Below are 12,708 nucleotides of genomic sequence, written 5' to 3' on the forward strand. Positions count from 1 at the left end.
AACAATTTCATCAATATATCTCAGTTGTTTATTAAATTTATTACGACATCTCTAATGTAGTAAAAAAAAAATAGTTAACTTTTATTGGAAATTCCCGATGCTTAACTCACTCAACAAAAGGGAATGAGATTAGCGGAAGAGTAGCTTCCCTTGATTGAACGTCACCTTAGAGAGAGAACGTCAAAATGGTTTTGCGCATGCGTCTCTCTTTCGGTGAAGTGTCTCATGCCGCATAACAAACATGACGTTCTCTCTCTAATAACTTTTCCGCTCGTGACTTCCAATCAAGGGACGCTACTCCTCCGCTAATCTCATTCCCTATAATATCCATAGTTTACCCAGGTTACTTTTACCACATGCCTATTCATTACATTTTTCTGAGACAAATTATAGGCGTAGTATCAAAGCTGGTGTTTGTAGGTTTTACATATTAATGGTAATTGAATAAATCTATCTATGCACAATCTCAGTTTTAATACATTTTGTTCCAATTTCGAAAAGTAGCAAAAATCTCTAAGATTTAGTGAGTTAAGCTTGCTTTTGGTTATTTCAATGCTTGTAACAATTTAGTTGGGGGTCGCGATAGCTCAGTTGGTAGAGTACATCATTTAAAACTTCGTCAAGAAGAATAGTCTCGACTTCACACACAGTCTGACCGTGGCCATCGTAAACATATAGATAGTATGCGCTTGGCAAAGAAGCTCATAACATTGCCATCCGGAAGTATAACGGACCAACACACAAAACTATGTGTAACCTTGAACGTTTATAGATAGTTCGAAGATGACGTCACTCAGGCCTTTGTTATTGTTTTTGCCATCCGCGTTTGTGAGTTGTTCTCACTAAACTGTATTAACCAGACTATAAAAGTTCATGGTTACACAGAATTTGTGTGTTGGTCCGTTATATTTCCGGATGGCAATGTTGTGAACCCCTTGGCCAAGCGCATTCTATCTATAGTCTGGTTAATACAGTTCAGTGAGCATTACTCATAAACGCGGATGGCAAAAAAAAAAAAAAAAAAAAAAAAAACAATAACAAAGGCCTGAGTGACGTCATCTTCGAACTATCTATAGCCTGACACAAGAACCCTCTAGGACTGGCAGTTTGACGTCATTTTTTAGGTTTATGTAGCGTCTAGTGAGTTGTCATTAGTAGAGCTCATGGAAACAAGTCATTTCATTGGTTGAACTATTGACTTCAACTCACTATTTGTTTTCTTTTGTGGCCGAAGACTTGTCTTTTGACGTCATTTGTTGGTCAGTGCGTAGCCATCGTTATGTTATTGCCTGACACTGAAATCCAAAAGGACTGACAGTTTGACGTCATTATTTGTGGGGTTTTTTCCACCGCTTAGTGAGTTGTCGTTAGTAGAGCTCATGGAAACAAGTCATTTCATTGGTTGTACTATTGAATTCAACTCACGATTTGTTTTCTTTTGTCGCAAAGACTGGCATTTTGACGTCTTTTTTTAGTCAGTGTCAGGCCATAACTTTACGAAGGCCACGGTCTGTCTCGGTCCCCTTTTCGAGTGAAACGACGAGTGTTCTACCAACTGAGATATCGGAACATCCAGTTTTATAAACTTGACCAAAGATTCAACTTTTTAGCGTCGTTCTTTACCTGGTATATTAATGTTTTAAGTAATTGGGGTACGCACAAGGTGCACACATTTTCAGGTCTGATAACCGAACGCTATTACGGGCCTAATTTAACATTGTTGTAATGGACAATATTTTGCGTTAGTTTGAGAGTATTTCCATTACAACAATGAGGCCTAAATAATTTGGGTTATCAGACCAGTAAATAGGTACTCGTTGGGATACGTATAGTAAGTTGTACAAAAGATAAGTTAAGAATATTTAAATAAATAAATTGTTGATTATTTACATTAAGTACTATATTATATTACAAACTATATTGGGTAGATTTAATGTTAAACATTATCAATAATATATCAATATATCAATATATCAGTTTATCAATATCAGTTTATTGATATATCAATATATCAATATATCAGTTTATCAATATCAGTTTATTAATATATCAATATATCAATTTATCAGTTTATCAATATCAGTTTATTAGTATATCAATATATCAATATATCAGTGCATCAATGTATCAATATATCAATATATCAATATATCAATATACATGAATCAATATATCCGTATTTCAATATATCAATATATCGGTAAATCAAATAAAAAAATAATATAATATCGATATCTAGATATCAAACATTTTGCATGCCAACCTGGCGAGTCATAAAAGAGTTTGTTAAATTATTTGGAAAAAAAAATAATTAGAGATCAACTAAGGTGACACACCGACTCAAAACGGTCCTTTGCCGGGATGAAAGAGTTTCTAAAAATGAATTTATAAAAAGATAATGATACGAAATACGAACTTTTGGTCTTTTGCAACGTTAGAAGTTGTAATACTTCTTCACCACAATCAATGGAGTTTTTAAAATAATGCTGGATGGGGGAAGTTTGGCTCAGCGGTACGGTCTTTGCTTTGTACCCGAAAGGTTTCAAGTTCGATCATCCGCCGCTGCATTGTGTGGCCTTGAGCAAGTCACCTCGCCCTAGCTCAATTTGCGTCGATGTACTTAGGCTGACGCCTGGGTTATTCCAGTCTTCCCTTGGAATAGACCATAGAGACAAATTTCCCTTACGGGATGAATGAAGGGTATATTATTAATATTTTAAAAACGATAGATGTAAAGGAATGGACACACCCAAAACTAATGATGAAGGTTGAGGGTAGATCCAATTGGAGGGTCCTTATTGGGGGCAGCATTGCTCTGTGGTATGATATTTGCTTTGTACCTGTAAGGTATAGTGTTCGACTACCCTTGAGGCGCTACGCTGCGACTAACGCCTGTTATTCTGGTCTTCCCTTGGAAAAAAACCCTCACGATAAATAAATGTTTCCCCTTAGAGATAAATAAAGGGAATTTATCCTTTATTTATCTATTCCCTTTTTTTTTTACTGCAGTGAAGAATGTATCAATAAAGATGAGAGAAGATAACTTGAAATGGTTTGGACATGTAAAGAGACGAGAGAGGGAGTGCGTGTAAAGAAAGTTTTGGATATACAATTATTAGCGGGAAAGAGAGAATAAAGGACGCACAAAGACTAGATGGTTGGAGAGGGTAAAAAGAACTGAACCTGGAGGAAGATGATGTTATAAACGGAGATGCATGAAGTTGTGACATTCATGATGGCAACCCTGCAAAATGCGGGATAAGCTGAAAGAAGAAGAACAAGTGATTATCTTACTTTATATTCGACAGTCGGGTTTCATTTATCGAGTTTTGTTGATAAAGGGGAAACCCGAAACGCCGACATGACCTCACTACGTTAATCAGATTGAAGCTTTCATTCAATTAGAATATTGTTATTTATTTCATGAAGCCTCAATCAAAAACAGTTCAATTACCAGAGACAGAAAATTCCGGAAGAATTGCCGTAAGTAGAAAAAATAAGGGGGGGGGGGGGGGGTCATGCTTAATCAGTTTGGTACAAAATAAAGTAAATCTTAATAATAGATTGTCGAAACCAAAAATCAGATGAATATCATTGCACTACGCATGCGCTGCTAGTTTCTTCCGATATAAATATCATTGCACTACGCATGCGCTGCTGCTAGTTTCTTCCGATATAAATATCATTGCACTACGCATGCGCTGCGAGTTTCTTCGGATATAAATCTTATCATTGCACTACGCATGCGCTGCTCGTTCCTTCCGTTCTTGGAGTGGACAGAGTCAGTCTGGAGATGGCGTTGTCGCTGACACTGTTTCTCTTCCGTGCAGACACGGAGTTCCTGAAGCTGTTCCTGCTCGTCCCGCCTGCATCCCCGTTCATCATCATCCCCCCGCCATCCACGCCACCAGCTGTAGCCCCGCCACCCCCCACCCCACGGTGCGTGGCGTAGTCATCCCCTTGGTCGCTAGCGGCGTTGCTGGAAGGACGTCTGTAGAATGACCGGGTAGACCTGAAAGAGGTCAGACGATTGTTTTCTAGATTGCCCGTAGTTGATCCTTCGGAGCTCATCCCGGGTCGCTGAGCGCTGCTGCCCATTTCGGACTCTAAGGCTGATTTGGATGCGTTGAGAGTTTGCTGAGAGACGCTGGGTACTTGGTCCCGTAGACTCTTTGTCTCCGACAAGGCGATCGACAGCTTGGATTCCAGTTGTTTTATTCTCTTGTCTCGGACGGCTATTTCCTCCTCATGCTGCATCGCCTGTGTGGAAGACAAAACAAAATCTGAAGTAAATCTGAGTACGACGAGAGAATGTGAGAAAAAAGCCTTTTCCAAGGACAAAAAAAAAAAATTAAAAAATCCCTTTATTTATCCCCTAAGGAAAATTTGTCTCTAGGGTCTATTCCAAAGGAAGACTGGAATAACCCATGCGTCAGCCGCAGTGCAGCGCCGCAAATTCAGCTAAGGCGATGTGACTTGCTCAAGGCTACACAGCGCAGCGGCTGATGATCGAACTCTGTAATTTTCTGGTACAAAGCAAAAACCATACCGCTGAGCTACACTGCCCCCCCCCCCCCCCGCCCCCAACTATGAAACTCGAACTCAGAACCTCTCAATCCGAATGTTTGTGTCATATCACAAGACAATATTTGTAGATTCATCTGTTACCTGTTATTGTGAATTCATTTGAAGTAATTTTCTATCTATTGTTTTTTTTTTTCAATTGTCTTTTTAGTACCAAAAGAAAAAAAATATTGAAGTGGCGAAAATCGCTTCTTGAAGGAACAAAGCTGACTGTCTTACCACACTCTGAAGTCTACTGATGAGAATATCTTTGCCAGCAATGGTGGACGTGGCCGAGGCGAGTTCAGATCTGTATTTCTGTACTGTCGTTTCTAGAAGTTTCTGCTCGTCCATCAGATTCCTCTTCACCATGTCCCTGCGATGGAAACAAACAAAAAAAGTCATTTCTCGGGAATAGTATGAATACGTGGCCTCAAAATAGTAATATAGTTGAATGGTATTGGTATGAGAGATATAGAAGAAAACCCCATGAGCTTTTATAAAGAGCAATATCCACTAAATGTGCTCAAAGCGCGTTACAAGTGGTCCCTGACCAACAGGAACACATAACATATTGAACGAGACATCTTGCCTGTTTAGCGATATTACATTTATTTCGATAAAGACAACGGCCAGGTACTCATTTTACACATGAGCACGGTGTACAGGAATATACATGTAACTCGCCGGCTCTAAACCGTATCATGCTGGGATGAATTAAATTCTGTAAAATGAAGAATTTATTACCCAAAAATATGAAATTTAGGGTTAATGTTCGTTGCTTATTATTTGAAGAATAAATATAATTTTTAAAACATTACTCATGACTCAAAGCTCGTTTTTTTTTCTGACCCCCCTTTCCACCCAGCAGTGAATGGGTATCTGGGTAAGTTAAATCTGGCGGAAAGTACTTTGCGATAGACGAGCGTCCTTTCCGAAGGATAGCAAACACTTGCTATTGCTCGTTTCACGCTATAGAAACCGGTATAAACTCCGGCTCCATGGGCCTACAGCCCTGAAGGACTACAAAAATCGCAAGTCTTAGAAGTTCAGTTACAAATTTAATCTTACTGAACATATACATCCCGACCCAGGTGCACATATTAGCAGGTCTAATAGCCGAATGCAATTAAGGGCCTGTTTTAACATTGTTATAATAGAGAACAGTTTGCTTTGATTTGAGAGTATGTATTTACATTATTAACGATGGGCCCATAATAATTTGGGTTATCAGACCTGTAAATAAGTACACGTTGATTCCAACATTGAATCGATTTGAGACAATGGATTATATTTAGATCCCAAGATACTTTTAAAAATTTAGTTAAACTTAAGACATATTCGATGGTAGACATCATGTTAAATATACTTTTGGGTGGATCAATCTCTGATGTCATGAATGAAATATAACACAGTGTGCAAAGCTCGTATGTAGGCTTCAGAGGCTTGATCCGCAGAGAGTGAAACTCGGGACTTCAGATGTTTGATCCGCCGACCATCGATATGGACTTGGAAAAGGAATTAATTAATGTGTTTTGTTCAAAGAGGACCCAGACAGGAACAGTAAATCAAACAAAGTTAAATGAAATTCAAAAGATTAGGTGCACCTTAAGGAACAGTGCTAGGACCGTTGTTTTTTTTATTCTTTTCTACACATTAGTGACATATATAAACATTTATCTCCAGGAACAAGGCTAAATTTTCTCGCATATTGTGATAATTTCTTCAACACATAAAACTTAAATGTAATTGCATTTCTAGTGACAAATACTTTAAAGGGAACTAAACGTGCTAAACACACAAAATTTATTATTGGTGACACACTTCTATGGAGAAAATAAAATACAAGCAAGTATTTAAGTCGACAAAACCCTGTCCTAGGAATTATCTAACCAAACACATTGAGAAGCCCAAAATCAACTAAAAGAAATACTACTATATGTGACCCATCGCCTCGAAAAGGTATTATGTCGGGGTGATTCAGGTGCTGAGAGTTGAATTTATGACCAAAAATATCAGACTTGGGCTGAATTTACATCGACGTGTACAAATATGCAGGTCTGACATCCGAAATCCCTTATAGTTTAACATTGTTGTAATGGACAATACATTGCGTCATTTTTTTGAGATTTCTAATACAACAATGAGCCCATAATGAATTGGGTTATCAGACTTGTAAATAAGTGCACGTCGGTTTACGTGTTTTATTAAGGAGAAAAAAATATAGTATTTAAAAAAAATATTTAATAGTCCTGGTCAGATATTCTTAAATTTGATTCTTAGGAATCTGGTTTATACCGAATTAATACCGTTTCCAGACCATGGGTCACATATGGCTCTTATAAACCTTGTGCATGGCTATTATTTCTCATTTTGGGAATCACACACACACACATACGCACACAGAAACACATACATACACACACACACACACACACACACACGAAATCGAATTGAAAAAAAAAGAAAATGTACAAATGAATTAAACGAGAAACGATAAAAATGACTATCCATCCATTTGTGGTAAAACATATCTTGAAAATAACAAGAAATAAAGTGAGTAGGAAAGTGCCAGAAGACAACAGAGAATAAAAACTTCGCGGCGGCGATGGGGGCTCCAACCCGCGACCTTACTGGTGCGACAACTCCGCCTGGCCGGTTACATCGTGACTCTACCGTATGAGCTATCCATGACCGGATATCGTGGATAGCTCATACGGTAGAGTCACGATCTCCCCGGCCAGGCGGAGTTGTCGTACCAGTAAGGTCGCGGGTTTTTTGTATTTTGTTTTTTTTCTGTTGTCTTCTGGTACTTTCCTACTCAAATCATTATCTTGTTATTATCAACATAAGTGCCTGCTCCACTCACTTTTCTGAATTAAAAATGCACACATCTAGAAAACAATTAACAATGAGGATGGTGGTCCATCATAAAGCACTGGCTAGGATAAATATTATAACAACTATTTGCGAAGGATGAAATGACCAGAACGCAATAACTGTAGATCAAAATAAAATGAAGTACAGTAGAATACGAGGTTGAGTCAAAAAGTAATGAGACAAATCTTCTACTGCGTTCATGTTTTTCCATATTTAAAAATATCCTTTATTCATCCCTAGGCGAAATTTGTTTTCTATTCCAAGGGAAGACTGGAATAACCCAGGAGTCAGACGCAATGCAGCGCCGCAAATTGAGCTAGGGCGAAGGTGACTTCTCAAGGCCACACAGCGCAGCGGCGGCGTGGTCGAACTCGGTACCTTTTGGGCACGAAGCAAAGACCGTACCGCTGAGCCACATGCCCCCTATGACGGTTGTGAAAAATTGGCCCAAAGCACAGTCAACTCAGTTTTACGAGGACGGAATTCATGACCTTACAAAAAGGTGGACTGTGGCTATCGAGAGAGGCAGAGACCATGTTGAGAAGTGGCATTCATTCTACTCGGCTAATGCCAAGCTTTAATTTGAGGTACGGTGCAATGTAATGATTCAGTTTGTTTAACTCTCTCCTAACCAGCCATTTTCAGAATTTACCCTGAAACTTCACATCCACCCAACACAAAAATATTTTTTTCTACTCAGATAGAAAAGGATCAAGTATATAGTATACATATAATTGTCCAGTGTCTAACATTTATCTCGAGAACAAAATATTTTTAAAAATAATTTGTTATGTACAAAAATATCAGAATCAGATAATTGTTGGTTGCATCGTAACGAATGTGACGATTTTCCTATAGATGGTAAGGGGAGGTTTAAAAGTAAAAAGCACTCCCATTTCTTTTTGATTCACCCTCTTACAAACCAGACACTCAAGTATGAAGTCATGAACAAGTTTATCCCCGTACTTTGGAACGACACCTATTTTAAGATATGGCCAGAAAACTCGTCCTTTAACTCACTCAGCCCTAGCACCGACTATATCCGTAGTTTACCCAGGTTACTTTTACCCCATGCCTATTTATTGAATTTTTCTGAGACATATTATAGGGGTTGTATCAAAGCTACTGTTTTTAGTTTTTGCATGTTAAAGTTGAATGAAACCATCTATCTGTGTACATGCTCATTTTTAATACATTTTTTGAAATTTTGAAAAGTAGCAAAAATCTCTAGGATTGAGTGAGTTAAACATCGATTGACTACGATGAACCCTAATCTTGTCAAAAACTTTCAAACTCTGGACTTCTGTGAAAACTTCCTAATGGTGCAAAGTTCAAGAGGTTTTTTTACAAAATGAGGAAGAGTTTTCTGGCCAAAATTTTAAGTATATATAGGCTATATATATATATATATATATATATATATATATATATATATATATATATACATAATATATATATAATATATATATAATATATATAATAAAATGTCACTCACATTATATGGCCGAGACGTTCGTTTCTGTAGCTTTCTTCCACGTCCTCAGTCGGCATAAAGATTATGCCGACTGAGGACGTGGAAGAAAGCCACTCAAACGAACGTCTAGGCCATATAATGTGAGTGACAATTTATATTTTATATTAGCTCTAACCATCATTATCGAGCACTTTCGTACCTACGAGTACCCACCAACACTCATATATATATATTATATATATATATATATATATATATATATATATATATATATATATATATATATACATCTGTGACTGTGTAAAAAATCCGTTTTTGTGAAATTCACCACAAAAACACTCATATATTAACTTAATTGGAAATAAAAAGGAAATTATTTGTATTCATCCGTTTTTTTCGTTAAATGATAATAAAATAACATCCCCCGCCTAAAAACAACAACAGCAACAAAAAATAAAACCAAACAAACTGACAATCTAGCTCCAATATGATTGAAGTTACAGACTTCTATAGGGTCGAAAATGTATGGACAAAGTTGTATCTCTGTCAACACTTTTTGAACCTGTTAGAAATATATTTACATATACACACATACACCTACGCCCACCCCCACCCCCCCCCACCACCACACACACATACAGAGAGAGAGAAAGAGAGAAAGAGAGAGAAAGAAAGAAAGAAAGAGCGAGAGAGAGAGAGAGAGAGAGAGAGAGAGAGAGAGAGAGATGCTACGTTAGTGGTGTGGCTACTGTGTATTCTCTCTATCCATTTCTCTACGAAATGTTAACCACACGCCATGAAGTAATTACCTGCTGTCATTGATGTTGTTGCTGGAATGGAATGAATGAATGAATGAATGACACGTCACTTGACTCTTTGTTATGTGTTTTAGACAGCCAAAGAGGTGATTAGTTGGCACCAAATACTCTTTAACCGAGTATAAAGGTTTTTTAAATTATAGAAACTCTGTGCCAAAGGTCATTTTTGGGGTTATCACCACAATAGTCGTCAATATTAAGTTTTTTCTTAGGGGTAAATTAAGGGGAAAAGTTGTTTTTATCAGTTTCGCTGTGTTAAATAATGTACGATTCTTTCAGTTCTTTGTATTTATTAAACGAGTTATTTTTATCGTGCCAAATAACACTACGAGCTTGCGAGTATGTGTTGTTCAAGTTAGAAGTAAGACTAGTTTAATATATACAAAGAAATGAAAGAATACATTTCTCCCACCCCTCGAAATAAGATTGTTAGATATTTCGTGACCAATTTTGTGGTATTAATACTTCTATTCACCATAATTTATATCTTTTTCCTTCTGCTTGAATGACAATTTGACCCAAAAACTAAAAGCGTTGGATTTGTATTCATGCTCACTAAAAGATTATTTATAATTACCAATCAGTTGTCTTTTACAACTTATTTCACACCAATAAAATGTGCGAAAATATTCTGCAATCATTGAATATAATTTTTTACTCCACGCGTTCAAAGCATTATTCAACGATTACGTATTTACTAAGAAAATGATAGGGTTTTCCAGTGGGAGTCCTGGAGTAATGAGAATGAGCTCTAGCCCTTCGGTCTTGTGCCATGACGTAGAAGTTAGACGTATTTTGTAGTTGTTCCACGTGACTATACAATGTGTTACTGATGCTTGGATTTGGTGGGAGGAATGTGCAGCTCAGGTAGTCAAGATATTGACATTCAAGCAAATGGTGTGTTACTGTTTTATTGGGGTGTTGCCATGAAGGCAGCAATTGTACGTGTCTTTTGGAATATTGAGATATCGAAATCCTATATAAATATTTATGGTTTGTTATACAACCGGCCCGCCCTAGAATCAACCCGAAAAGCACACGAATATTCATGACGCAATAAATGGACATGAACCGGAAGGCGTTGGAATGTTAATCTATTAATTTATTTGTTTTGCAATCTTTTAGATTTTCAATTTATAGTGACAGTTTAAACTATTTTACAGTGTTGAAATTATTCATATTATAAAGCGCAGCTCTGGTTATGGAGCTGCTCCTTTTGCATATATATATATATATACTCGTACATCCTATTTCCATTGTATTTTTATCTTATTGTGTCAATTATAACACGTCTGTACAAAATATTTCCTTTTTGGGACGCAATAAAGTATTATTATTATTATTATTATTATTATTATTATTATTATTATTATTATTATTATTATTATTATTATTATTATTATTATTATTATTATTATTATTATTATTATTATTATGAGAAAAACCACCTCCCATAGGATGACCTTTTCTGGTGTCTGTTGGCCCAGGACTAGGGCTGGGCGACTACTTCTTCTGGTGTCTGTTGGCCCAGGATTAGGGCTGGGCGACTACTTCTTCTGGTGTCTGTTGGCCCAGAACTAGGGCTGGGCGACTACTTCTTCTGGTGTCTGTTGGCCCAGAACTAGGGCTGGGCGACTACTTCTTCTGGTGTCTGTTGGCCCAGGACTAGGGCTGGGCGACTACTTCTTCTGATGTCTGTTGGCCCAGAACTAGGGCTGGGCGACTACTTCTTCTGGTGTCTGTTGGCCCAGGACTAGGGCTGGGCGACTTTAGAACGATTTGAGTGACTCGGTGGATCTGCAATATGGTGTCTCGTCTTTTATAAAAAAATCCAAACAATGTTGAGTGTGTTATGTGTTGTGTTCTTAGTTCAAAACCGGACTCCTTCCTATTCCAAGACGTTTGTCAAACCACAAAAAAAATATTTAAAAAATGAGCTTTTATATAGCGCAATATCCACTAAACGTGCTCAAAGCGCTTTACAAGGGGTCCCTGGCCAACAGCAACACATAACATGTAGGACGAGACATGACGCCTGTCAGGCGATATTACAAATTTTTGGGACAGAGACAACGCTGTTAACGGCCAGGTACTCATTTTACACCTGAGTACGATGAGAGAATGTGAGTAAAGAGCCTTCTCCAAGGACCCAACTATGCGCCGAGCGAGGCTCGAACCCAGGACCTTCCGATCCGAAAGCGAGTGTCATACCACTAGACCACATAGCCGCACCAGACTACACTAGACTACAAAACCAACACATTAAGTGATGATTTGTGTTACATTTTCTATCTTGTCTATCTATCTACTTGTGAGGAAAATCAATCTCAAAACACTTTTGGTTATTGGTTAATCAATGATTATCACGAGAGAGACAAAAAGAGAGAAAGACCAGCGAGCAGTCGCACTAGCCTCTGAGCCATCCATCCGCAATCAGTGGCTTGTGCGACTGAAATTGAAAGTCTAATTGAAAAAGAAAATCAGCCTACCAGTTTTTCCTAGCTCTCTCCGAGTTGGACTCCGGGATCGACCCATCCACTTGCATTTGTTCCCGCGTTTCTTCCAGCTCCGATCTCAACGTTTGCAGCTCCTGAAATTGATTAAAACATAATTTAATGATTTCAGGAGGTCCAGGTAGCTCAGTTGCTAGAGCAATCTCTTCACATACAAAGTTAAAGGGACTGAGATCAATCCCGTTTGAAGTAGAGAGATATTTTTTTCCTTATAGGGAATGAGATTAGCGGAAGAGTAGCGTCCCTTGATTGGACGCCACCCATAGTCTGTGACGTCACCGGCGGAAAAGTTATTAGAGAGAGAACGTCATGTTGGTTGTGCGCATGAGTCTCTCGTCCTCGCATGCGCACAACCAACTTGACGTTCTCTCTCTAATAACTTTTCCGCCGGTGACGTCACAGACTATGGGTGACGTCTAATGAAGGGACGCTACTCTTCCGCTAATCTCTTTCCCTATCC

At 38.0% G+C, this 12,708-nt stretch overlaps 1 protein-coding gene across 3 annotated transcripts in view; it reads right to left on the reverse strand.

Moving 5' to 3' along the window:
* Window positions 1-2,992: 2,992 nt before the first annotated feature.
* LOC144975279 (uncharacterized) overlaps window positions 2,993-12,708 on the reverse strand; it is a 55,892-nt gene continuing 46,176 nt past the window's right edge. Inside the window, exons 8-12 of one of the 3 annotated variants that reach the window (XM_078919218.1) lie at window positions 12,225-12,325; window positions 9,727-9,747; window positions 4,804-4,939; window positions 3,706-4,260; window positions 2,993-3,599 (exon numbers count right to left, since the gene is read on the reverse strand). In XM_078919218.1, the coding sequence (XP_078775344.1) occupies window positions 3,730-4,260; window positions 4,804-4,939; window positions 9,727-9,747; window positions 12,225-12,325 (789 nt within the window). In that variant the 3' untranslated portion in view covers window positions 2,993-3,599; window positions 3,706-3,729. The other 2 variants (XM_078919220.1, XM_078919219.1) reach the window with 2 other exon arrangements.

This window comes from Berghia stephanieae, chromosome 6 (genome assembly GCF_034508935.2).
Source record: "Berghia stephanieae isolate SIO BIC M18660-M18661 chromosome 6, UCSD_Bste_1.3, whole genome shotgun sequence".
NCBI lineage: Eukaryota > Metazoa > Mollusca > Gastropoda > Nudibranchia > Aeolidiidae > Berghia > Berghia stephanieae.